Source organism: Anas acuta, chromosome 3, assembly GCF_963932015.1.
Source record: "Anas acuta chromosome 3, bAnaAcu1.1, whole genome shotgun sequence".
Classification (NCBI taxonomy): domain Eukaryota; kingdom Metazoa; phylum Chordata; class Aves; order Anseriformes; family Anatidae; genus Anas; species Anas acuta.
In genome coordinates, this window is record NC_088981.1 from 28,342,254 (window position 1) to 28,370,133 (window position 27,880).

The 27,880-nt window shown below is 34.8% G+C and overlaps 1 protein-coding gene across 3 annotated transcripts in view; it reads right to left on the minus strand.

Moving 5' to 3' along the window:
* Positions 1-27,880, minus strand: part of AKT3 (AKT serine/threonine kinase 3) — a 158,108-nt gene that overhangs the window by 39,312 nt on the left and 90,916 nt on the right. For all 3 annotated transcript variants that reach the window (XM_068676356.1, XM_068676354.1, XM_068676357.1), the window contains exons 4-10: positions 26,048-26,159; positions 24,430-24,574; positions 15,673-15,804; positions 11,096-11,161; positions 9,378-9,446; positions 3,160-3,282; positions 1,354-1,482 (exon numbers count right to left, since the gene is read on the minus strand). In XM_068676356.1, the coding sequence (XP_068532457.1) occupies positions 1,354-1,482; positions 3,160-3,282; positions 9,378-9,446; positions 11,096-11,161; positions 15,673-15,804; positions 24,430-24,574; positions 26,048-26,159 (776 nt within the window). The remainder of the gene's footprint in view (positions 1-1,353; positions 1,483-3,159; positions 3,283-9,377; positions 9,447-11,095; positions 11,162-15,672; positions 15,805-24,429; positions 24,575-26,047; positions 26,160-27,880) is intronic.

Sequence of the window (27,880 nt, forward strand, 5' to 3'; positions counted from 1 at the left end):
TGTTTACCTCTTCCCTTAATTGTAAGGTTCAGAATGAGAATTCAAAGGCAATCTAAATCAGCTTGCTCAAATAGGCTCCAGGGTTTCTTGCTGGTGCTCAGGATTCAATATTCCCAAAAGCATAAGCGTGAAGAGCCATGCTGAATCAGTGACACTTAATCCCCTCTCTTTAAACTAAGGCATATTCTTCTTCAAAGAAGATTTTGGATGGAAACTTTGGTAGCACTGTGTTGCTGCAAGAGGTGGGGAATCCCTTGATGAATGCTTCTTAAAAAGAACTTACAGGCTGAAGAACTCTGTAAAGTCCTTTAAGTTACATAGAAGGTTGTGTATCAGGTGTGTACTGTGTCCATTCCTGATCCTTCAATACAGATGAGAATGGAACTAATGGCTTATTCAGGGTCCACAGAATCCTTGGCATTAAGAAACAAGGCTGCTTCTCATGTTAATACCATGGGGCAATTTCGCAACCTCAGGGGAGAGGCAGAATGACCTCTCCTAGCACCATAGTCAGTACATGTTAACTGAAACCAGAGAGGACAAAAACCCAATGCTCAGTGTGCTTCCCTGGCTTTTTTTTTCAATAGGCATCATCACTAGCAGAGCTGTCAGCACTAATATTGGAGCATATTACTTGACTGACGAGCTTTCACAGCAGATTCTGGAGTGGCCAAACCAGAGTTATGAAGGGAACCAAAACAACATCCCTGTGTCTATCTTTTTGGCAATCCTGAAGAAGTGTGATGTTTTGCACTCCAAGCACTAGCTAATAGTAAAGACGGAGCTGTACCATCTGGGATGGCACTTCAACATACATACTAGGAGATCGCTAGTTCTTGGTGCCTACCTCAACCAGTTCAGGGATTGATACACTCAACTTTTTAGCAGAAATATCTCAAATGTCAACTCTCTCTCCCCTGAGTCAGGGGAGTTCAGATAAAACCCAGCAAACTCAATACTTTCCTCTCCCCCCCCTCTGGTCCACTAGGACTATATAAACTCTAGTTATACAGCTCAGTCAAGTAAAATCATATGTTCCAAGTGACAGACAGATGGAAGATTATTTTTGAAGAAATCATCAGAAGATAAAAATTTTAACAGAGAAAGGCAAACATGAGAAGGAAAATGCGTGTTAAAGGCATTTTTAAACACTAAGGAGCACAGCATCAGTATACATAAAATCACTAAAATCAAGCATATAAAATTCTGAATAACAACTGTATAGTATTATTCTGGCAGACAGTCAGCTCTTCACTACAATGAACAGTTTTCATCATACAAACACTGTAGTCTAAAATTAAATGAAAAATAAACATTGCATAGCACATTATAAGAGTATATTCTAAATCATACCTCAGGTGCCAGGTATTCTGGAGTACCACAGAATGTTTTCATAGTTGCTGCGTCTGTGATTCCTTCTTTGCAAAGTCCAAAATCTGTAATCTTTATATGTCCATCTTTATCCAACATTAGATTTTCTAACTGTGTGTCGGGGAAAAAAAGTTCCCTTAGTATTTCTTAAGAGGACAGGCTGATGCATTACATCATTTTTTTATTTTTTTTTTTTTAAAAAAAAAAAAGCTATGAACTTATGGTTCAATTTGTCTATAATTTACCAAAAAAAAAAAAAAAAATTCAACATCTATTACATACTAGCATTTAATAGTGTTTACTCTTATACAATTTAAATAACTATTTAATACTACTTAATACAGTTTAGAATAGTAAATCATTTGTAATTCAAAGCATGGCCTTTCATTCTAAAGTTATATTCATTCACAAGTTTGGTGCATCTTCCATAAAAAGTAAGAAAAATAATTTTCTAAATATTCTCAAGATAAAATCAAGGAATTCAAGGTCACAATCATGACTATCAATTGGTAAGACTTCATAGGTTTCCTTTGCTGACACATGATCTTCATTTATCATAATGTATTTTACTTACTGTGTTGTCATCAAACAGTTACTATATATCCATGTCCCATTCTTTGAAAATAAATTCTTAAAATATCTTTATTTTCCACACAGTCTTTTTAATAACAGACAAAACTAGGGGTAGAGAGGCTATGGTAAAAATAAAATCTTGAGGCAAATTAATTCTTGTATACTTGCAAAGAATTTTTTCAAATTACTCTTTCCTTATTTGGAATTTAAACAAAAATCATGACATATCATATCATTCCTTGGCCAGATAACTGCATATTTTTCCAAGAGATCACAGCACTCCATGTTATTGCGACAGATTCTACTTCCAACATGCAATCCGCTATCTTGTTTTCTGTCTACTGCCCTGAGCAAAACTTGCCTACCACAGCCTCATTGTCTTCAGTTCCTGTACAAGGGAGTTCATGAATGAACTCCACTGGTGCACACGTAAAATGTGACAATGTATAATGGCACAATCTCCCACAGAAAAAAAAAATATTAGGCTTTTCACAAAAATAAAATGGTCTCATCATGGAAATTAGAGGTTCCTCCCATGTAAGTTAGAAAATGTTTCTATTGAAAGTGGGGTTATTTTCCATAAAACATGCCCATAGTGTGTCTGCAGCACCATATAAAAGGCACTTCAGGCAACAGAGCCAGTAAGATAACTGCGTACACAAACAAATCTAAGACAAACTACATTCCAGTATTATCTTTTCCAATATACAAAAGACATTAATTTTAAAATTAATGCTGAAATTCTTCTCCTATTGAACTATTCTGAGAATGTTCTCAAAACATAGTTCTTTGATGAGATAAACAGAATGTAGTCACATTTTCCCAATTCCCCATTTCCCTCATTTGGAGACACTGGGAAACATATTTGAGATTTGTGTTGAAGCCTGAGTAAAGTTGTAATTAACAGGAAAAAAAAAAAAAGTTTGGAAGTTTAAATCTCCTTCATCTGGTATCATTAAGGAATGCTGCTTTTGTTGGTATGTTTGTGTTCAGGAAAAACTCAAGCAATATATCCACCTATAGACTACTGTATCTATCAAACTGATTCCTTCAGCATACATGTACTTAGAACTTCAAACTGAACACAGATTTTTTTTCCCCATTAACTCTGAATAGTGCAACTTTATAATTACTTCGTGTTTGTCCCAATAGTCTCTGCAGAAACAAAAATTTTGATTACTTTTTTTTCTTTTTTTTTCTTTTTTTTTTTTTTACCTTGAGATCACGGTACACAATCTTCCCAGAATGCAGATAGTCCAAAGCAGAGACAATTTCTGCACCATAGAAGCGTGTGCGGTCCTCTGAGAACACCCGCTCTCTCGACAAATGGAAAAACAGCTGCAGGGTAAACAGCAGGGACAGGATTGTAATAATTACTGATTTAGTGGGGGAAATTAACACAAACATAAAACACCTCTCATCACCATATTGTGATGATAGATAGTATACTCTCAGTGGACACTCAGCACTCTTAGACAGCAGCTGGCTTATCTTTTCCAGGTTTCCAAAGGGAGAAAGCGAGCTGTTAAATCAGCGTTTTAATCAATATACCAATCTTGTTTAAGGCATTCTGTTTGCTACTCATTTAACCTTCAGTTACCAGAGGAAAAAAAAGTATGCAGCAGCAGCATTCTGTGCTTCTCCCTCCACCACTTCCTCAAAATTTTATTTTAAGCCATTGAGAAATATCATTAAAATACCTATATGATGGTTCCACCTTAAGTTTTTCAGCAATTTAGTAACTTTTCTTTGCACTGTAAGGACGTCTAGTTCTTCAGCAGACTTTGACTGAACAGGTGAACTGGTATTTTACAAAAACAGCAAATTCATAATGCTAATGATATTACAGTCATTAGAAAAAGCAAACAGACATCTGCTTAGGGCTTATAAAAAGGAACCTATGCATTTATTGTATTTCTTTACTACAGCGTATACATTTCCTTGTTTTTTGGTTTTTCTTTTTTCTCTCTTTTTCAATACGTCATAATTAACAAACTTCACAAACAATTCTTTAACATAAGTCTTTCAGTGAAAAATATTAGTCATTATGTATTCTCAATAATATCATCTGCAATGGATAAGCCCAAGATGATGCTAAAGTTCTGTGGGGTTATCATTGTCTTCTCAGATAAAACATCACTCTCTAAACATGAAACACACACACATGTGCAAAAAAGCAGGATTTGTCCATTTAATTCAAAGTCACTCTAAAGTTGATAGTTGTATTTACTGTGTTAAGAATGCTTAGGAAAGTCTTTAAACAGATTAGTAAGTATATTTCCATAATCTACTTAAGACCAAGCAGGCCTCCATGTCAGGATGGTTTTGATTTTACCACAAAAACTAATGAGCAACAAAAGAGAAATACAGAAAACATGATTTTGTACATTATAGACAAGGATGTCCATAACTGTGTATTTTTAAATTTTTCTGCTAAAAAAAAAAAAAAAAAAAAAAAGTCAGTCCTACAAACTTTTAAAAGTCACCTTTCCTGACAGCTGTACTTCAAAAAATGTATATTGTTTCTGAAGCTAAACAAACTTACCACTAAATTGAGCCTTTTGGCAGTATATCCTTCTATAACCTAAGACTTCATGGAAGCACACAGAAACTATAGTTTAATATACTTTTGATTTAAAGAGAGTATTTAATTTTTGTTCATTGTATCTGCATTACCCTTTCAATCTCTTGTTGAATTCTCAAATTACCCTGTACAAAAACGGAATACCTGCATGACAAGGGGGATCATTATTTTGTGTGCATTTCAATTGCTTCTACTACTCATACCCTCTTTAAATACCAACCCCTGATGCTGATATCAGACAAGCCTATAGTACCCTGATTTCTGTACTATCCCACAGCTTATTTGCCAGAATAAACAGAAGATACACAGAGCCTAAGCAAGCAACTCTGTTTTCATTAAGTGCTTCAGATATTATAAAATTGAGTAAAGAATAAATATATTTTTTTCCATGCATTTTTGCAGGATATTTATTTATGTAGGAAATAAGTACCATTAAATAATTAGATCTTCATCCCAAAAAGGCAAAATACAACATTTATAAAGTGTCCCAGTATGAATCTATGAGTAGATAAACTGTGTAGACAAAATTTTTCTTTAGCGTTTCTTTTTTTTTCCAACAAAATGCTATCAATATTCATTCAAAGTAAAATGAGCAGTTAGAAACAACTAGCAATTGTTCTATATTTGCAAAGGAGATTGTGAGTTCCCAAGTCAGTTTATATTAATGTTACATACAACCAGAATTTATAAGCTCATACTAATGCACATTAGTATGTCCAGTCTGTAACAAATGCTCCAAATTTCCTTTCACCAGTAACTCACAAAGTGGACACATGCAAGTGATAAAGTTAAGCACTTCCCTTACATATGACTAGGTGAAAACAAAAACAAACAAACAAAAAAAGGCAACTGAAACCACTTTATTTTCATCATTATCTTGGCTCAGAAAGAATCAATTTTTGAACACGAGGCGGCTTAAGGAGATGTAAGTCAATATGGTTCTCCAACTGGGTGAAGAGCCAAATTATTCTCCCTGAGCTGTTTAGCCACTGGAATTGCTCAGTTGTTCCCACTGCAGCCAGCATACCCCCTGACTGCAGCCCAGTACAGTATACAAAACCAAAGCCAAAACTCAGCTACAGATTGTGGTGGACCAGCCTCTGCTTTCCATGCATCTGAACTGTTAGCATAAGCACAACTATGGACCACTAAAACCGTCCAATGCAGAATCCTCTGTTTGTGAATCAGAGCCCCTGAAAATGTTTTAAGACATGCACATATATTCTGACATCTCCCTCCACAAGCAACAGTGGTGACTAACCATGTGTGAAACAGCAGGAACCTGGGGCCTTACTTACCTAGTAGGTAGAGTGGGCAGTGTGTCTGATGGCAAATATGAACTATCTTGTAAGTAAAACATTACCATTTTAATACAGTCAGTTGTCATAAGCATTCTTCGTATTACTATAGCACCTAGCATAGTTGTTATCAAACCATATGTAGTAGTTTTCAATAAAGAATGATTATTTAGGTATAATAATGCATGCTAGAAGTGAATTCATACACTCACACATATGCTAAAGATCCTAAAGCAACCTTAAGAATTATAATAGAAAAATCTAATTCCATGAAATTACACCAGCATTTTCAGCTAATTGTATAGTTTACTGTTTTGGAATGATTAGGCCACCAGGCTCCATTTACAATTGTCAGAACATGAAGACAGGATTTATTATGTCTGGGAAGGAAAATAAGATATCTGATGGCAGGTTATGAAAAGAGCTTCCAACATTTGCACTATTTATTGATTTACAGTTATTAAATATGTGAGCTAAAGTCAGTAGAATTGCTGTAGAAATAGCTTTGGCACAAAGAAAGCCATTTTGTGCATAATTTTTGATGGCATACATGAGGGTGCTATAGTTACGGTGAAGATTGTAGCTATAAATTTCCTAGTATGTCTGTATTTAAAAACTGAATAACAATGTTGCCATGGTGTTTTTTCTAATAAAAAAATAATGGAAAAATCTCTACAAATAAAAATAAAAAGTCAAATATAAAAGCATATTCAACTGCAGAGCCTAGCACGCCAAATATGTAAAAGACCCAACCTTTATGAATCAATGTGTTTAACTTCTACAAATGTTAGTGACTTAGTTAGTACGTTGAATGTTGCATGACTGGCTCTTGCTACTGTGTATTAGGCTTGCTCAGCTCTGTACTAAAGCTTACTCGTATGTTTACAGTTTTGATTGTTCTGCAGAGCACTTGCACTAACATCCTTGAAACTTTGAATTATTTTTTTTTTATTGTTTCAGACTTCATAAAACTTCTAGGCAAATTTCATACCCAAAGAAATACAGGGACCTGTATTTTGGACTGTAAGAATTTAAGGCCAAGGAATACTCTCTCTTAGACAGAGTTCAGGAAAAGAAAACAGGACTCAATCCACATAAAAATAACAAATTTTACAATGATATTCAGTTATTTTTCATCAGGTAGCTTGTGAATCCTCTCTGTTTTTTTTCTAGACAGTAATAACACTTTTTCAATTACAACAAAACATTTGGTTCTGTGTCACTAATGAATTGAAGTAAGAACCGCAGAAGAAATATGCAAGCAGAACAATGATTCGGAATCCTGGTGTGGAGCAACCATCTGAACAAATTTTAGAGTCTAATTTTATTATACAGATAATTACCAATTAAGTTAGTTAAAGAGTATAGAATGTGGAATTATCCTGAAAGTCCAAAGCACGGAAGTTAATCAACTTATTAATCAACTGAATCAGTGTATCCTGTAGAGTAATGTATGTGATAGATTTCACTCCTAAAGCATTTAAGCCTTTAAAGCAAAACACCAGAAATCAAAAATGGGAAATATACGCCCTGAAAGCATTCCCCAAGAACAGAGCCATTGTTAGTAAATTAATTCATATGCCACATTTTTTTTACCCATTTTGTGCATCCAAAAGGTTGTGGGAACGTTGTAATATACTCCTAACTTAAACCTTAAACTGTAATCACATGGTACTTTAATGTAATTCCTTCAAGATAACAATGGTATTCAGAAGTAAACATAATGCCAGAAGTATCATCCTAGTTTTATACTGTAACATAGTTTATGATCAATAGACATTGCTAAACATTTCATCCACAGTGTCTAACAGTAACACTAAAAAACACTGATTTCAAGATTGGGTCCTTAAGCAGCAGAAAATAAACTATAAAAGTTGCCAGGATAAGAAAAATTTCACTCAATATTTCTGTCTGAATAGTTTGCTTCAAAAAATACCCAATATTTTGCTTCTATATATTTAGCTAAAGAAAATTATTTTTTTCAAGTTGAAAGAAAATTATTAAGTTTATGTTTTGTATGCATTAACACACTTTAACACAACTTATTTTCCTCCAGAATGAAAATCAAGGACCCTTCACTTTACTGTCTTTTTCCTAATTATAGGAAGAGAAACTGAAAGTTCCTAGTACTGAATAGACTTTTTATTACTGTAGTAAGGCAGAAGCCTAAATTTCTCTTGCTTTCACCTGGGTCAGAGTCAAGGATACTGACATAAATTTCTGACAGAAATTCTAAGGTTGTTGTTTAAAACATACTTTCAAAGTACATCTCCTGAGATTACAGAAATGACTATGAAGAATTAGCTAGTTTACAACGAGTCCTTTTAAAAATTCCCTGTAGGTAGCACTGATTTAGTATTAGTGATATAAGATTAACGCCAAATAAGCCAACTGAGTGTTCAATAGAAGGTTATTATCCCATTACCATTGAGGGAAATTCTTTATCTACTGTCACTAGACACAATGGTTCAATGCCTGTGATGCTGGGTTCATGCATACTGAGTTGAACAATACATCCTCCTATATGAGAACCCACACCAACATGTTTGGCCACCAATGGTATAGGGTGGCCACAGATGAGTTAAAATGTAAATGGACCTTACACTGGGCCCAGAAATTGCCAGAGCAAGGAACACAAGACAAGCAAGGAACACAAGACCCTGTGGGTGCTTAGGCATTAGAAATGCAGTTGAAGACAGTTTTATTGAAGGAGAATGCAGCAAAATTATAATGTAAAACATGGCATCATGTTGCAACAATTCCTGAATTAATGCTTTTCTTTTTTTTTTTTTTCATAAAAAAAAAGATAAAGGAAATGCTTAGTCCTTTAACATTATCATGCAGCATGCAGTATAAATAACAAATTCCCTCTAGTTCATGTTGTAATGAGATAACATCTGAATAGTTAAAGGCACTCAAAAGGTAGATGAAAGCTCTCTTCTTATATTGCAATTATTTTTAATTCCACTTGATTGATACTCTGGAGTTTTTGATACTCTACTCTTCAGTAAAACACCTGGAGGACAACAAATGTTTACAACACTATACAAAATTTTGCACTTAGGTTTAAATTTCCAGAGAGTATATCAAGCAAAGGGGAAAGAAGTAAAGAAAAACATGAATACCCTATTCTTTTCTCCTGGGTACTTGAAATGGCTATAGGAAAGAAAAGAATGCATATTTCACATTAAGACAAAAGCAAGACCACTAAACTATTTTAGCTTGTTTGCACTGGATTAAAACCATATCGTACCAGAACCTGAAGAAAAAAAAATAATAAATAAAATTAAATTAAATTAAAAAGGTATTTTTAATTATTTCTCTCCCGTGAAATTATCTTTCAAAATATAACAGTCTAATTTTTCAAGAATGGGAAGTGTTTTTGAGATAATACTTTAAAGAGTTGGTTTTTTTCTTAATATAATTTAAAAAAAAAAAAGATACTTCAAGATACTAGAAAGCAAAAAAGGCAAAAAAAAAATACACCCTTTAAATTGTGGCCCAGTGACATCACTACCATCACAAGTGCAGAATGTGTTTTTTAAACTCACCTCTCCTCCGTTAACATACTCCATCACAAAACACAAACGATCCTTTGTCTGGAAGGAATATTTCAAGGACTTGCAAAGAAAACAGCAAAAGCAAACCAATTATCATCTTGTATTAACCCAATTTCTTGCATTTTAACAGTAACAAAATTTAATTTTATCCTCTTAAGCAGACAATTCTGACTTGGTGAGAACTTTCAGGAACTTTCTTGGTGAGAACTTTCACTCTTTTAATAAACCTATCTGGAGCTTGAGATGAATTAATATAAAAGCCTTCATGTCTTCCCTCATCTCTGTTACATGTCCACTGAAAATGAAAACAGGATGCTTTTTATAGTAAAATATTAAATAGCTATTAAACTACAAAATTTTCTACTGCATTTCTTACTGCCATACATAGTACCATTCATCTACTTTCATCATTTTAATATCTTATTATGTTGATTTACACAATTGAGAGTACATATTCTTTCATTCTTCTTCCAAATAAAATTGAAGTGATCTTACCCTCCAGCTTGCTTTCAATTCCAAAACAAGTACTTTCTATTTGCGCATAGTATGTAATGTTAAAAACACAGAGTGCCAAATGCATATATTGTTTACATATCGTTTTTAAATTGTAACAAATGTTTTTATCAATTACAATTTTTGACTTTTCAAAATTTATTTGATTTTGTCAGGAAAAATGATACAAAAGAAAATCTACAGATGCAGATTTGGCCTAAAAAAAAGAAATGCAATAGAACAAAATCATAAGGAGGCTCACATAACTTAAATACTGCATGTCTCTAAAACACTTGTTCATCTCAGAAAGATATAAAGATACAACCGTAGTGACATTTTTGCTTTACTTCAGTGAAAATACACCTACTCCTGCTTACCTTTTACATTCTAATTTAAGAAACTTTTAAAGATCTCATTGACTGAACTTCCAAGAGTATTTTAGCCAAGCAATGTAAATGCAATCCTTTCCTTTCTGAAGGGTTTATGTTTTTCTACATGAGGAAGCTTCCATGCCATGCTTTCATTTTTTTAATAGAGAAAAAAAAAAATCCTATCTCAGAATAACATGTCATTTATTTTGAAATCAATTTAAAGATTTTCTAATGTATTATCAAAGCAGGAGCGTACGAATTACTTCCATGGAAGGAAGTATGTTATAAAATTAAAATTATTAATCATAATTTGTCAATAATATCAAAATTCTCATATTCTCTTCAGTATTTTGTTTCTATTAAATATTAACCACATGAAGACACAGATATTGAAGGTATTTAAGCTTTCTTGCTTCATGGGTTGCTTTTGCTGAACTAATAGGTATTTTATCATTTTATTGAATTCTTAACAGTTTGAAGTTTTCTTTGCAAAAATTACTTCCTTGACAACTATGTGAAATCAATAACTTTTAAAAGATTTATTAAAAGAGTTCATATACAAAAATCGTAAAAATCCCTCAACAGTTCCATTCTACAATTAAATTTGCTTTCAGTGCAGTTAAGCTTTACAAAACTTTATTTCTGAACTGCTAAATGCATATTTAACATAAAAGATATAAAAGATATCGTAAATACCAGACAGCTGTTGCATCTTTATAAATCATCATGAGAAACACTTCAAAAAAACTTGTTCATAAATTATGTTCATAATGGAATGCCCATGTCATTCAAAATACCTGTTACAAGTTCTTAATTGCACTTAAAACTTAAGTTCCTCATACTTACTGTTAAAAAAGGGTGTCTGGTGTTTTTCAATACTCTGCTTTCTGTAAGTGTATGAGCCACTTCATCCTGAGAAATAAAAAGTACAAGAAGCAGGTTTGAAGTAAGATATAAAATGCTACTTAATTAACTACAAGGAAAAAGTCAACGCTTCCAAAAACAAAGCAACATTTCAGATTTAGAAAATGAATGAACCTGCTTGCTTTAAAGGAAAAATGAAAAGTATTCATATTTTTGAATTAATTTTTGAGAATACATTTTAAAGTAAGCTAAGTTTGGCACCATGCAATTATGCATATTTGAATTTCTTTTCTTTTTCTTCTATTTTATTGCTTTAAAATGAAGTCTTTAACTTTATATCCGCTGCACGGCAAAAAAAAAAAAAAAAAAATCTGTTTTGATAGTTTAAAAATGTAGTCATCAGAAAACGCCATTCCGATGCGCATTATCTGAACAATGTACACACAAGCTGAATCAATTTGCACGAAACATACACAGTTAGTAGCTGACACGCAACTGTAGAATATAGTCTAATTTAGCCTAATGGTAAGAATAGCCACAACATTTTTCTGTTTTATAAACGTTGTTTTGGTGTTTATTTTTGTTTAAAATCATTCAGACAAAATTAAAGAGAAACCACACAAAAGCCCTCCTCAGCCCCCACGCAATCCTACAGAAACCACAGGAGAAGTGCTTCGCTGGCAGTGCCTACTCTCCCTCCCCAAGGATGCACACCTTCTCCAAACAAGATGGGAAACATCCAGGAAACGACTTTCCTCATTCCCAGATAGATTTTGAAAATGGGGCAATTCAGAACAAGACAGACGTGCTCTCCTGTCCCTCAGCCTACGCGGCAGGGATTACCACAAGCCCCTTCCAAACGGAAAAGAAACTAAGTTGGCCCCGGCAGGTATTTGTGCCTGGGGAAGCTCGCCTGTCCTTGCACCTATGTCCGTCCCCAGGCAGGAGGCACACCAGAGGTGGGAAGGAGCCTCCAAGGAGGGAGCAAAGTCCTGGAGACAGGGTATAGCCCAGCACCACCAGGCCTGCAGAGAGCACAGGCACAGGCCTGGCGGCGCGAGCAGGAGAGGATGGCAAAGAAGAGGGCTTGTGCAGCTCCTGAGGACAGGGAGGAGGACAGTAAATTTAGGAAGTTCATATTATACGCATATGGTTGTTTTATGCTGCTCTTTGAGTAACACATGTTGGGAATCCCCCTCTCCCCAGGCTGCTGGGGTCCTGACCTAAAAAGCCTGAGAAGCACAAGGCTGTTTTTTGACATTTACTGTGGCATTAAGCATCAGCTGAGTATTAGACTGAACTAAAGACTAACTTGGTGACTCAAGCATCAGTCATAACTCTGCATAAGTAAATTTGTTTAGTCAGAACATACTTTAATATTGCTACAAATAATACCAATATAACATTAATGTCCTGTATGTGCTTATCAGGCTCTGCTCTGAAGATAAGGTATTATTAAACTCCAAAGTAAACACAGATGTCAGGAGTTTTAAATTATACTTTTAAAATTGTCAAAATAAGAAGTTAAAAAATTACAACAGAATTAGCAGTAATAAATTATGATGCCATTTAGCTGAATAACAGCGTAATGTTGAGTGTAGCTAATAGAGACAGCCACATACTGGAGGAAAAACAAAAAAACACTCAAAGGAAAAAGAAAGTCTAAAGATTTTTCAGCATATCTTTAGAAGTTTTCCATATGAACAATGGCAATATGAAGTAACTTTATAAATTGCATCCTCTGCTTTGTGGTTGCATCCTCTGCTTTGCGGTTATTTCTCCCTTTGGGGTAGGGGGGACACGAAACCCATTCACTGTGTTTACTAAAATATATGAATAAACAAAAAAAGTTTCACTCTCTCTCCCTTAAGTATACAGCTGTGTTTCCTGAAAGTTGTGAACTGACCTGATGAACAATTTCCAGCTGGGTGGAGGAACTGGAGGAAGGGTGCAACTGCTAAGAAGGTGCTGGAGCCAGAGAATGGACTGGGTCTTGCGTTGTTGAGAAAGACATGAAAGTTTGAACAGGAGGTAGCAGCTACCGCTGTGAGCACCAGCAGTGAGTGGTGCTCACAGAACCCTCTCTCTCTCTATTGTTTAATAGAGAAATATTCCTAATAATTCCCAAATTACTCATCCTGGGCCCCTGTCTAAGAGGAATATGCTCCTCAAAGAACTGCCTTGAAACTTTTGCACTCTTATTTTGCACCTTGCAGCTCTGTGCTTCACACCCAGCACATACTCTAGATGCTCAGACTGTGGAAGACAAAGGAGAAAGGCTGGAGGCAACATCAGAAAAAAGCCAAAGAACCACAGGACTTAAAGTGGATGTTTCTAGCCTAACAAAAATAAATCTTAACACAATGTAAACTTCAACTTACATTTTTATTGCTACATTTTTTTCTATTCCATTAATTTCATAAAATTTTTCAGTACATCTGCAAAGTTTAAGTACCCAGTTTAGTTCACAACCCAAGACAACCTATATGACATTGATATCTTCTACCGAGCAAAGGATAATACATTTCTGTATCACTATTGAAAAAGAAGGAATTCAAAATTCCAAACTACTAAGGAGGTCTGTGTTAAAGTTCTGCTTTACTGCTAAAACTGAAACTTCAATGTCTTCACCCAACCGATGACTCTTAACACCATCAGATTTCAACAAAAATGGCCACTTTAAAGTATGAAGCGTATCTATTAATGAAGGAGTTAGTGAAAAGGTAAGAAAAAAATTAACAATAATATAGCAAAACTGAAAAAAACACTTTATCTAAGATCTGATGGACAGTCTTGTAATAAACTGTGACATGAAAATAAATTGAACAGACTTGCCACTGATGTTTCTGATCTTCAGTGATCTAATTTAGTCTGCAATATTTTTTTTTATTGGTGATGTGGAAAAAAAGTTCATTCTCAGGTTCAGACTACAGGTTAAAAAGGAGGGAGAACAGAACATTACTTGTAAATGCATTTTATAATATCCCAAATTAAAAATATTTTTAAAAATGAATGTGAGTTATTTAGGTATCTGCTCAATTTTATGAAATGTCAAGTTCAAAAGCTTCCCTCATATGTTAATTTTGTGGAGATAGACTTAAGAGCTTATCTATGAGGAAAATGTTAATAGGTATACATAGCATTGCAGTATACTACTATAGAAACTTTTTACACTGTGATGAAAAATGTATTTTAATTCTTATTTAACTAATTTACTTTTACTTTTTGGTATAATTTTCAACACTGTTAAAGGAAAAGGTAAGGATTAATTACACTTTCTCACTAATCTTACTACTGAGCATTAATTATTTTATTAAGCTTCCAAATGCACATGACGTTAATTTGATATTGACCCTATTCATGTTAATGAAAACAAACTGAGACAACATTTACTGATTTTTGGAAATCCCATTCTTCATCAATTATAATTTGAGCAAATCTTCAACCTATCTAAACTGCTATCACCCTCATGGGGAAAAAAAGGAATCTACCATTTTCCAGTGAATCATGAGGTTTAGATCAGAATCAAGTTGATGAAAAAGCAACACAGGGGCTGGTTTTCATGAAGCTCAAAGAAACGTAATCGCTTTGAGGTTTCTATTCCTCTATCAAATTTAATCAAGAATGATCAACACATTCAAAAGCTATTAGATAGTGAGTGAGAGGCAGACAAATGAACATAGAGATAGCCTGTAGAACGCTGTAAGCTCTCTTTCCATTGGTCAACAGAAAAATTGGAAAAACATGAAGAATATTTTAAAATAAAATATATATAATACATAGTAGTTGCCATTCACATTCAGTCTTTAGGAATAACAGTATTCTTAGCCTCCAGCATTCAAAAAATTTCAATTAGGTCCATATCCCTCAAAAACCACCTAAATTAGTAATTGGGATTATTTTAATTGCATAATGATAACAACAGTGTGTAGCATTCCTATTTTCAAGTTGTTTTGTGCAAACAGGATTCAAAACTCTAGAACTTCAAGAAATAGAGCTCAGAGTACATGATCTTCAAGTTTAAACTGCGTAAAATTATAACCAACCACAAGAGCTAACAATGCTACTCTAATCAAGTGTAAGCGACTGGACAATTCCAGTTAAATAATTTTTTCAGACATCAGCTTCAGACTTCTCTTTTTCCTCAAAAAATGAAACAATTAAATTGTTATTCCCATGCACAGCTTTCTTATCTAACATAGCAAAAATAGAGCATAGGCCCATTAAATTAACTGTATTTATCTGAATAAACTTGCAGATCACTTAGGAAATGTTTAGGTGTACAATATACCCTACAATGCTCTTTTTCTTGTTTTAAACTTTGATCACATTATTTTCCTGCACAGTGAATTATCTCAGTGCCTTTGCACACTCTAGGTTATAGGAGAGTGGAAAAAGGCATACAAAATCTGTACACCTAAGTATATTTCACTCATTTTCTTTGCACATATATTTTTGTCAAACTTAGTTACCATCAAAAATCAAATACACCTTAAGTATTGGATGTTGATTATTCCATTCAAAAACTGACATAATATTAAAACTATAACCTTCCTTACCTTTGCAATAATAACTTCTTTTTTCAAAATCTTCATGGCATAGTATTTCCCACTAGCCTTCTCTCGGACCAGGATAACTTTGCCAAATGTTCCTTTGCCCAGTAGTTTTAAATAGTCAAAATCATTCATTGTCTATAAGGAGCAAAGAACAAGGATTACCAAGACTTCTGTTATGCAGTTCCAATATATACAAAAATGTTTCTGCATATAATCAAATGATATTACCAATATAATAAGACCAGTTTACAAAAATAGGTACACTTCTATGATTAAGCTCATAATAGCTATATCCTTAAACCATAAAGATGTATTGATCACTACTATTAGTACAGTTCCCTAAAGTCAAATACTGCACAGTATACCACACACACACACACAACTTTTAGAAATCATATATAAAACAAAACCTTATTCTATACCAGCATTTCATGAATTCTGCTATTCTAAAAAAGCTCATCAACTCCTGTACTACCACAATAATGCAGCATTTCAGCAGGCTTTTCATAACACCAGACACTGCACTACTGTTGTGGGTTTTTTTTTTGAAATATATATAACCCTTGCTGCAATATTCTACCAGTAAGAGTATACAGTGACATTTGCATGAGGTTGACTTCTAAAACTCTGAGTATAGATTACTATTACATGGGTTTTACATTGATAAATACAGCTCCAAAAAGAAGGAAGTGTCAAATTTTAATCTTTCATGTGATACCATTATAGAGAATTGTCAAGCATCTAGTATTGCCTGAGTTTTGCAGAGTAAACATACTACAGCCACAGGCATCCAAGAGCTGGTTCCATCACCAGACAATTTGAGTCCATTTGGGAAGCATAACGCAGCAACTGCAGAGTAGCTCTGTGCAGGGTTGCCTTGGATTGACAATACAGTTTATTTGGCCAACTCAGGACCAAATCGCAGTGGTTTCCACAATGCTTGTTTCAGCCTACTGTGTTACTGGTTTGGGTGCAGCACTGCACAAGCACACAGAGCCTGTTAAGGTACCCAGGAGCATTGAGGAAAGCAGTTAAAAGCTCTGAAAGACAACACAACCCATGTACTGCAGGGTTGCTCCTGGGCAAGCATGTATTTCTCACACTTATTTGGCTGTAGTAGAAAGGTAGTCTCAACAGTTATTCTAGTTCTAACACCTTTTCTCATCAAGCTTCATTTGTTCACTTTGCTTATCGACAGGATATATCCACAACAGCCACCCAGGCAAAAAGTGAAAATTTTATCTTAATGAGTATCAGAAATGTTGTATATTCCATAGGAATACTGTTGGCTACACCGTAAATAGTCATCTCAATAGGTAGGAGATATACCAAAAAAGTAAGAGAAGTCACCTTCCTAAAAATAACTTTGCCAGAAGTATGCGGTTGAGAAGCAGATAAATGTGGACCCTAGACTTGTTTCTTTTACTGCTCATGTGATTATCTTTGAATTCCATAAGCCTTATTGCTGACTAAACACCCATCTTCTCTAAGGAAAGGAAATTCTAATTCTGCTAACCGTTCCAGAAGCTACACAAGAGTGCTTCGGCTGATTCTCCAAAGGAAGCCCTGTTTTTCACAAAGGATTATTAATTAAAGGCACAATCAAATTGACATTTTATTTTGGAAGCAAATGCACAAAATACATCCTTTGAATAGCACTTTCTAAGCTCCAGTGCTACTACGGATGGGAATACCAGGCAGGATTCCAACTTGAAAAGAGGGCCTCTGCTGTCATAGATGATACAACCCCTGTCACAAATGCATTAAGCATGATTTAAGTATAGATTACTCATGATTCTTCCTGATTTTTCTACACTGTTCCAATGGGAAGCCTATTCCAGACACTCACAGTCTCACAGTCTGGAACTTCTTTCTACAATCTGCACATGTATTCAACTCTTCTTTTTATTGACTGCCCTGTAGTATCAATAACTCTCCCCTTCTTTCTTACTGAGTAATATGCCTCCAAACATTTATAAATAGTAATTATATTCTCTCTGAGTTTCAGTTTCACTAAGCTAAATCTATTTAATTCTGTTATGTACAAGGAAAAGAAAAGATCTTGCCTTTCTTTTCACCTGCCTACTATCCCTTTCTTACACCAGTTGCAGTTTCAGGTAGCTTTCTTGAACAATGGCATTCTAGATAAACTTCTATTTGCATCTTACGAAACAGAACTAGTACTTTCCTTATTCCTACTAGAAACACCTCTAAAAGTGTCTGCGTATCCCGTACGCATTCCAGTAGTGTAGAGTTATTGGGCATATTCCCAGGTATGCAGTCAGAAATACTGCCAGCAAAATACATTTGCTCCCATGGGAAAGAATAGAGGACAAAATTTACCTCTAAAATCATTTATTCCTTTAAATTTAAGTGCTGAGACTGTTACCATAGATCTGAAGTTGCTGTGTTCCAGTCCTGCCAACAAACTGTGGAAATAATTTATGCAGTCACTCACCCTGAGTCAGTTTGAAATCTGCTCAGAAAGGGGTTAGAACTCAAGTTTCATCAACACATTAGTGCTGTAATTCCCTCGTTTGGAGGTCTTTGTCCTGCAGCTTAAAAGCTCTTTGACTTTAAAAATTTTTCAACAAACTAGTTCAGGTAACATCTGAATAGCTGGATGTTGCAAAGCTTTATTAAAGATGCTTTCCACATATCAATTGTCTTGCTAAATCAGGAGAAATTATATATTTTTCCCATGTAATGTCAGTTCGGTAGCTGCTAAGCAAACTAACCTTGGTGAATTTCATTCTCAGCTCACACATAAACACACAAACATTTTGCACTGATGGGTCTGGTTTTGCTGCCAAAAACAATTCACATCAGGAAGAATAAAACTCCATTTTATCCCAGAGAGAAATATGAGTTACAGGGCTTTCAGATAATACTAAAATACTTACTAGTACTTTTTAGCTAAAGTAAATCCATGCAAGAAAACTTGAAGTTTATGACCACAGACTTACTGATCACCTTAAATGATCAACTTTTTCAAAAACTAATAAAATGTGCTACAACTAGTGATGCACAAAACTGGGAAAATTATAGGTAAGTACAAATGCAGGTCTATCATTAATGCATCTATAGGTTTATTATTAATACAAGAAGCTCATATTTCATTCATTGTGTATCAGTGGTTACAAAATAAAGAATTATGAAACATTTTCCTGTCAAAATGAAACTTCTGTTCACAGTAAACTCTAGGATTTGGATCATGCACAGACTTTAGAACCAAAACATAAACGATGCTCAAGTTCAAGGAAAGTATGTCATACAGCTACAATTGTACATCTTCTTAATACTTAGTCAAAACCTACAATAGTTACTTCCCTATAAATATTTTATGATCTTTTTTATTCCAAATACTGATCCAACTAATAATTAAAAGTGCTTTTTATGGCACTAGCATCCTTTCAACACATTAGCCTTTTGTTTATCAAGGTTCTAAATTTTTCTTCCATTTATTCTGTCTCCAGTCATATTCCTGCAAACTCAAACTTTAAATAATTTTGAGCTTTTTTCTTTGGTTAGGAGAGAAAAGGAAAATACACACGACTTGTTATAATCCTGATAAACAATGCAAAGAGTAATTAATGTAAAACAGCAAGAATTATTAGAGGACAGACAATAATATTAATACATGGATTTTGATTTTGAACTAGCATATGTGAACATTTTTCAGTCACAAGCTCCCAACCTTTAACAAATTGTTCTAAATCAATATATACTGCCTTAATACCATAACCTATTTAATCTTTGATCCTGTTCATAAAATTATTTTTCTTAGCTCTACAAATAACCTGTTATATAAATGCAGGACATTTTCACAAGGTCATAAAACATTCAGTAAGTAATGGAGAGCTGGTGGAATGCAGGTGCCTTATGCAAGAGGAAAATGCTGTCTATATTAGAAAGCACTACCATCAATCTAAAAAGCTACTTCCCATCACCAACAGGAATATCAAGTGTAAGTAATAATTAGTAGTAGCTTTTTATCTATATTGAGAAAATGGCACTGGCAATCAATCTGAGGTTGGTGATTTTCAAAATGGAAGGAGCACATAGTTATTTCTAGTCATGTAGCAAATATAATCAGCGCATTTATTGTTTGAATTAAGATATCTTTTACAGGAAAGTATTGGAAAATACAGAGATAAGTAAAGGAAATAGCACATATGTTTTTAAAAAAGGCTGGATAGAAGGGAGTTTGAATAACAAATTCATCTAAACCTCTTCAAGATAGACTTTCATGATAAACCTTCATTCTGTATATTACATATCACCAACTATACTGACAATTTTAAAAATAATATTATTTAGCCTGAACAAATCCCTCTCAGCTACCTCAAAATACAAAGGGACCATTAGGAGAATTAAGTAAGAAACAATGAAAATACAGATGGATTTTCACTGTAACCTAGAATTTTTGTTTTGATTGTTTCCTTTCCACAAAAACTATTTCCACTCATATTCATCACTTGGGATTCCAAGACTAAGATACAAAGCAAGCTACAGTAATTAACAAGAGAAAGTTACAATTTATGGAAAAACAGAAGTCCAATGCACATGTACATGCATGAGTATGCATAAACATGCATAAAAAAAATCTATTAGCTTTGCTATGTCCCTCTCTGTACAAGCGCAACTTGGATCACAATGGAAATCCACTGTTGACTGGTCATAACCACCCCCAAACAACAACAAAAAAATAACAACAAAAAAAACAACACACCAACAATTTTTTATTTCCATCAAGTTGAAAGAAATACATTCAAGGTCACACATCCTACTTCGGGAATTCCTGAAACTTACTCTGTAAAAGAGCATTCTCAAATTATTCTTTTTAATTTTGTTAACTGGTACAACATTCATGTAAGATTGTGATCCAAACACTATTACAATGTTTGTACAGTGTACCCTAGTACTGCTACTACCACTACAGTCACAACTGCTACTTCATCAACTAAAGAGAAGACTTCACAAGTATCACAGTCAGTATTCTGGAAAGTCAGGATATCTACTTTGATAATTCTATGACAACCATCAAGGAAAAACACACAAAGAAACTGCCTTTGTGCTAAAGCAGTGAAAAATGACAAAAATCACACACACACAAAACAAAAATGCATTTAACACACAATTTATGTAGAAGATGGGCAGAACCTTCCCTATCTTCATTCATAAAGTTATCAAATTCCCTCACAAAGAAAGGCCAACAGTTCTACTGATAAAGAATACTTAGCAACCGTAAAAGGTCATAACTTCTAACAGTTAAAAATTTACGGGACCATAAACAGCATAAAAGAGGTAACTTTTTCCCATACTTCTGATCTTCCTTGAGAGGCTGGATTTAGAGAGAGACCATCAGAGCCTGAACAAAGCCAGCTCATAAAAGGAGCCCTTTGCCCACACACAGAGGGAGGATCTTGGCTCAACTGATCACAGACATGGGCTTGATGCTAAGGGCAGCAAGCCAGTCAAATTGAAAGACTCATTCGCCCAAAATTTGCTTACATAATGTTCACAAAAGCAGTCATGAATCTAGTTGCAAGCTCAGAGCAAACAAATTTTTAAAATATGTAGATTTGAAAGAGGAAAGTAATAGTTTTGCAAGATTTTAAGCTGTGGCTTAACAGAAGGTTATGGCAGTAGTGCTAGTTCTAAGAATAAAGTCTCCTGATGCTCTCATTCTTTAGAATCTTAGCAGAAGGCTTAGAGATGATACGCAGTGCAGGGTAACTCAAAAAGTCTGCCAAAGAACACAAGACCTTGGGAGATAAAAACACAGATGCCATAGCTAAGGGTGTACTGAAAACTGGTGGAAAATTTGAAATACTTCCTAAACCTGAGGGATGTTGGTAAGCAAGTTTGGAGGCTTCCATAAGATTGATTGCTGTTTCCCTGATAATTTTCTCACTTTTTTATTCCTCCTGAACTCTGAGGAGTGATTTCTTTTTTTTTCCTCATTACATTACTTTTGGTTTATCCGAAAAATCCATTCTTTACTCACACTGCACCCTGAAAAACAAATTTGTATATAAATAAAAACCAGTGAAGCTACAGAAAACTAACCAAAGAACCATAAAATGCTCAGCCTTCTCTAAAGCCTATTTACTCCTGCTATGGATCTGTTCAAAAGATTACAGTTTACTACAGGTATTGAAATTCCTTTCAAGGAACTAATTTTTAAAAATTCCTGATATGCACAAAGAATGTATCATTAGGAGTTTTCATCCAACATCATGAGGAAGAAACTCTACTTACAAAGAATAGTCCAGCAATGAATAAAAGCAGCAGTTTGCTAACAATTTCTAGTATTTGAAATGTTACTATTACTGTAGAACTTAAGTGGCATATTGACACCATTATCAAAATTGCAAAGTGAAAAAATGTCTCTGGTTCTTCCAGCTAATCTGGCCAGGGATGTTGCTGTCATGTCTGTTCCAATCATGTTCCATATCCTAAACACTGTTTTCTTTGTAAACCTTTTGCTACCTTTTTAGAGAGAAGAACAGGCCCACTCCTCTCTGTCTTGTTTCTTAATCTGATTATGCTCTTCTACTCATATGTATACCATCTGGTGCATGCACAAGCAAAATTCGCTGGGCATAGATGTAATACCAGGTGACAAAACAAGCTTGTAGGACACAATGTGCAAAAAATCCCTGAAATTAAAAGAAATCCAGTACAAGAAAAGGCAATAAAAATGCGTTTAGGAGTTATAACTGAAATGGTTCTGATTATGTTAACAACTACAAATGCTTGAACAGAAGCTTTTCAGAAACAGTTCCGCAAAGAAATATTTTTCGCAATTTCTATTAACACAGAGGAAGTAATAACTCCCTTCAGTATGGTCTCTCAGTACTTTTTTATTACAAAAACTTCTGAGAACCTTTTGTTAAGTCTCCCAACAGTCAGAAACCTCTGATTTTGAGTTTTAGCAAAAGAAATTCCTTGGTGTTATCAGTGTGCTCTTCACTGGCTACACAGAATCTATTCCAATCTATTATTAGGTATTGAATATCACCAATTTTCATTTCATGTTTGATTTGTAGAGTTAGTTTTTGGCTTGTTGCCAAAGCCATTAAATATTCTGTAGCACTGCACATGCACTGTCCCAGTATCTTCAGCATTTCTTAGAGCATAAGCTGCAAGACAGAAACAAAACTGATCTTCCTCCTACTCGTATTCTCACAGACCCTTTTGTTGTACTGGAAAATGCACTGAACTGTGAACAAGGAAAGCATACGTTTCAGATAAACAACTTATATTAGACAGCATTTATTTTGACACCTTGAAAATGCTTGTTTTTATGCAGTGTTTTTGTATTCCACTAAGAGGATACACAAGCTTGGAATAGTGGTCAGATCTTTAATAGAGAAAACCCAAATCCCTTCCACATAATCACACAGCCTCTTAGGAAGACTGACACATCTTGAACACAGCCTCTGTCTTGCTGTCACTTATCGTATTTCACCCTGGAACACAATCACTAAACCTCCGTGCTGCAAGGCTAAAAGTTCAATGCCAACCTCTCCAACCTGATAATGTATGATGAGAGTATTGTTACACCTGTACATAATTAGCTTTTACATTTTTGTTTAGTAAAGAAAGCCTAGAAAATTACATACAATGAAACCACATAAAAGTACTATGCTTGTATTGCAAACTCAAGTTATCAAAAGTTAGGACATGATAGAACTAAGATTTCCTGTCACACCTTTGTTATATTCATAAGGATATAGTTTAGTTGTCAGCCACTGATTTTTCTATAATTCTTGCTTCATATAGTGCAAAGAACAAAACATGCTCTATGAGTAAAGGCATATGTTCAATATTCCTTTTCACTGTTCATCATTCAAAGACATTCAGTTACACTAGCTGTAGGACTATTATGCACTGTCTGCAGACTTCCACTTAATTTTCTACAGCTTTCATTTTCTAGCTAGAAAGAATGAAGCCAGTCCTATAGAAACAGGTTATTATTTCTACTGCGATTTCAATGCTTTTCTTGAGCCATGTCAATCCCATGTAGTAAATGAGAAACATCCATTTGAATCCCTCATTATTCTTCAAGAGCAGTCTGTACCTCCAAAAACACAAGACAAAATGGAAACACAAAATAATAACAAATTTTGTGTAACACTATCTTTTAAACATACATTTAGTTGTGTGTTTGTCCTGTTAACTCTGAAGGTACACCTACAAGTATGTTGTAGCCAGCTATGCTTATATTCCTACTTACAGCAGAAGCTGCAAAGGATAGCAAAAAGTAAAATATTATTTTCTTGTATGTCACTGAAAATAAAAGCAGAGTTATTTTCCCAGACAGCAAAAACAAGGTCATTAAAAGCCAAGTCCTGCTAGCTTTTCTCATGCAAATCATCTAATTTGTACTGGGTATTATTTGCATGAGAAAGGGGGCAAATCTACTTGTCTAAAGAAAATATTTTATTTCTGTATTTCTAAAAAAGTAAACAAATGAAAAGGGAAAGACAAAAATAATATTCAAACAACAAGCAGAATGCTAACATCTGCCTGAATGGTTGAACTTTGTGTCTGAAAATTGTTGTAGCAGACAGCATAACAAATAAATAAAACTAGAGCTTCATTGAAATAAAACAAGTATTTACTTTTATGCTTGTAATATGCTGGAATTTGTGTACAAACACTATTGCTTGTATATTGTTATACCAGGAAGACCATTCTGCAGAAGTTACTTACATATTAGACTTACTAGATATTTTTGAAGGTTATTACCTTTCTTTTATGATGGGTTGTTGAAGCATCCATCTCCTCTTCTCCTATATTGTCTATCTGTGAAGTTGGACTACAGTTCATCCTCTCCTCTTCTTGCCTCTGAAGTCTGTCTGCAACAGCCTGGATTGCTTCTGTCCATTCTTCCCTATCATGAACAGGCCAACAAGCATATTGGAAACTTATAAAATTGATCCAAATAAATTGTATATAATGTTTTTCACGTGCAACATTGCTTCATTGTGCAATTCTCAAGTTACACAACAGAAGACTCATATAAATTAATTGTTTCAATTTCTTTCTAAATTCTGCGTAACAGAAATGGTGAAATTAATCAGCATAAAAAAAGAATCACTGCACAGTTTATTTCAAGAATTAACAGTATCTAATTTTGCCAATACTTTAATATTGAAAGCTTGAAAACTCTTGCTACAGGTATAATACAGGTCAGGGCATAGTATGTCATATCCTATCTGATATTGTATGATAATAATCTGCTACTTTAAGAGTGTTTTTGGTGTTCCCCCTCACCATGAGAAAATAACTGTTTTATTAATCTACACCGTATGTTCAACTCTTTGTCTGTCTCCTCTTAAAACTGAACTTATTGGCCAATTTCACATGCCCCTCAGAATCCAAGGTCCTCAAAGATAATTAAATTCCAACACGCATCACAAAAACCAGCAGCTGCATGGAAGGCGCAGGCCCAGATGAGGGTTTCCACCGAGGGAAAAGCAGGGGCAGCTGAGCCCCTGGCTACTTGGCATGCTGGCTGGTCTGCATAGACCTAGCAGCAGGCCAATCTGCACACCACAGACCCACACCAAGTGCAGTATCTGCTGCTTTTTGCTCAGCCAAGGGATGCGAGAGGAGTCTGGTGGTGTTATGGAATGCAGCAGGAGGTATAGTTCTGCATACACAGAAGGAAGATACGGTGGAGTAACAGTATCATGGTAAAATTGAAAAGCTCTAAGTGAATACTCTAATACATGTAAAAGAGGAAACAGTGCAAAAAGCAAAATCGTTGTTTACTTATTAATATAAACAATAAGAATGAAGCCAAATCATAGTATTGGTCTCAACAGGACAATGGAAAGACACAGTGGATCTAACCAGAGATACAGTAAAGATTATTTCAGCAAGGCACACCGTCCTATCTTCTATAGGCTTCTGGTGTCTTAAAAAAGTTAATTCTTAAGAGTGTGTTTGTGTTACTGAAAGAATAAAAGCTAATAAGCAACATAAATTATAACAAACGTACTACTTTCTGTGCCAAAAAAAAAAAAAAAGGAGCACATTAGGAGGAGTAAAAGGAAAATCTAAGACAGCAAGCCTGGAAAATACTCCAAAAGCAGGCTTCTATTGTTCAAAATTTCACACTTCAGAGACATATCATGACATAGTTTTGGCTTATTTGAACACACTCATCCCACCTAGTTGCAGGCAGTTTTTACACTAGCTATGAGCTCGGATCATACTTTACAGAAGCTGACATAAAATCTTCAAATAACTGTTCAGAAGTGCTCAGAATGTCACAATTCCCCACTCTGATTATTGAGCAATCCCAGCTGAGACTTGTATATAACGAATACAGAAAGCAGAACAAAAATAAAACTCTCACCGTTCCTCCGGAGTGTCTACATGGAACGTCCTCTCTATGACAGTGGTCCACTGAAGACATCTGATAATGAACGTGTTTGGCTTTGGTCGCTCTGTTTTCATTAGCTGACATTCTAGAGAAATACATGACATTTCCTCCTTTATACATTGCCAGTTAATGGGTGAAGAGCAAATAACATTACTTTGATAAAATACATGTAGTTTACATATACACCTATCCAGCACATAGCAGGAAATACAGAATGCCAATATAACCATGGGCTTGAACAAAAGGTAGAAGGTAATGACCATAAGGTGAAGAAATCAGTCAAAGGAATTGATGGAACTTGTTGTGTTCCACATATAAAGAGAGTGATCTCCATTTGCAAACTAGGTCTGTTTTGAGGGTAAGAAGAGTATTAGATCCCAGATTGCTCCAGTATGCCAAGGTAACAGCAGTAGCCAAAGGCACATTTTTCCATCTGTACCTGGCAGGAGGAATATGACGTTTTTCCTTCAATGGTAATCATGCTGCAATAACTCAGGCTACCATCAACTCAGGATTAGATTTATCATAAATCTTATCTGGGAAAATTCAGATGCTGAAACCAGTCTGATTATTAAACAGGATTACCCCCCAACACACACCCTGGGGCTGCCCCAGGAAGTCATCTAATTTTTCTTAGTGCCCCTAAGCAGAACCAGGTCCACCTAGACTATTTCTCCTGCTTCTCTAAACTCTTTCTACAATTCCCCAAAGTAGTAATTTCAAAACCTCTGTAAGCAAATATTTCATCCAGCTATAAGAAAATTAATTATTTTATAGCTAGAAGACTTTTCCTAGCATTTAATGCAACTGTTCCAATAATTTAAGCATATTGGTTTTTGCCCTATTGAGCAGTTTATTTATTTTAGCAGCTACCCCTTTTAGACATCTGAAGACTATTTTTTCTCTCTTCAGTCTTCTCAGGCCTACATCAGTTCAAACAGTCTATCCTCACAGGTTGTGCATTCAGATCCAAGATCTTTCTTGTCACTCAAATCTAGACATACAGTAGACTATCTACTATACCTCTGTCACAAGAGCACAACACTATCGATTCGGGCAATGGTTCGATGAGACTGTATGCTAGATTTTATAATACAGAATACTATACTAAAAAAATTACATTTGTGTGACGCAGAACTCTGACCTACTAGAACTCTTTATTCATGCAAACATATTTAAACAACTTTTTTTTTTTTTTTTTTTTTTTTGGGGGGGGGGGGAAGACAAGGTTACTCTGTCAAAAGTATGACTTGTTTTTTGCAGCCACCACAAAGCTGACATGAACATCACGTCTCGTGTTCCGGTAATTCAGCAAGAACTCTATCATTTGCTCAAACCTGATCCAGATCAAACGTGTGATCGCAAGTCATTGATCAAGTACACAAATTGATCAACAATGAATATGGCAACAGAATTCCTGTTTACGATCCACTCTAAATTCTGTCTTACAGCTACCACCTACCAGCTGGCCTGCACCTTTCACCAATGGAGTTGAATTCTATACAAAATTGCATAACATAAAAATCTTGCATAAAATCTTGCACTTACTCTTGGTGAATTACGTATTATTTATTCAAGTTAACGTTGACATTTTACAAAAGTCATGTTACATGACACGTACCACTTTGCAAGGCAGGCTATTCTTTCATTGAAGTATATATTATATTGGCTGACTTTTTTCCCCACACACAAATTCAGTGTCCTGACACCTCAACTGTCATCCATAATTTTACAGGAATGCATTTTAAATATTCTCCAAGGAACCGCATCAGACCAAGCGAATTTCTAAACACTCAACATACTTCA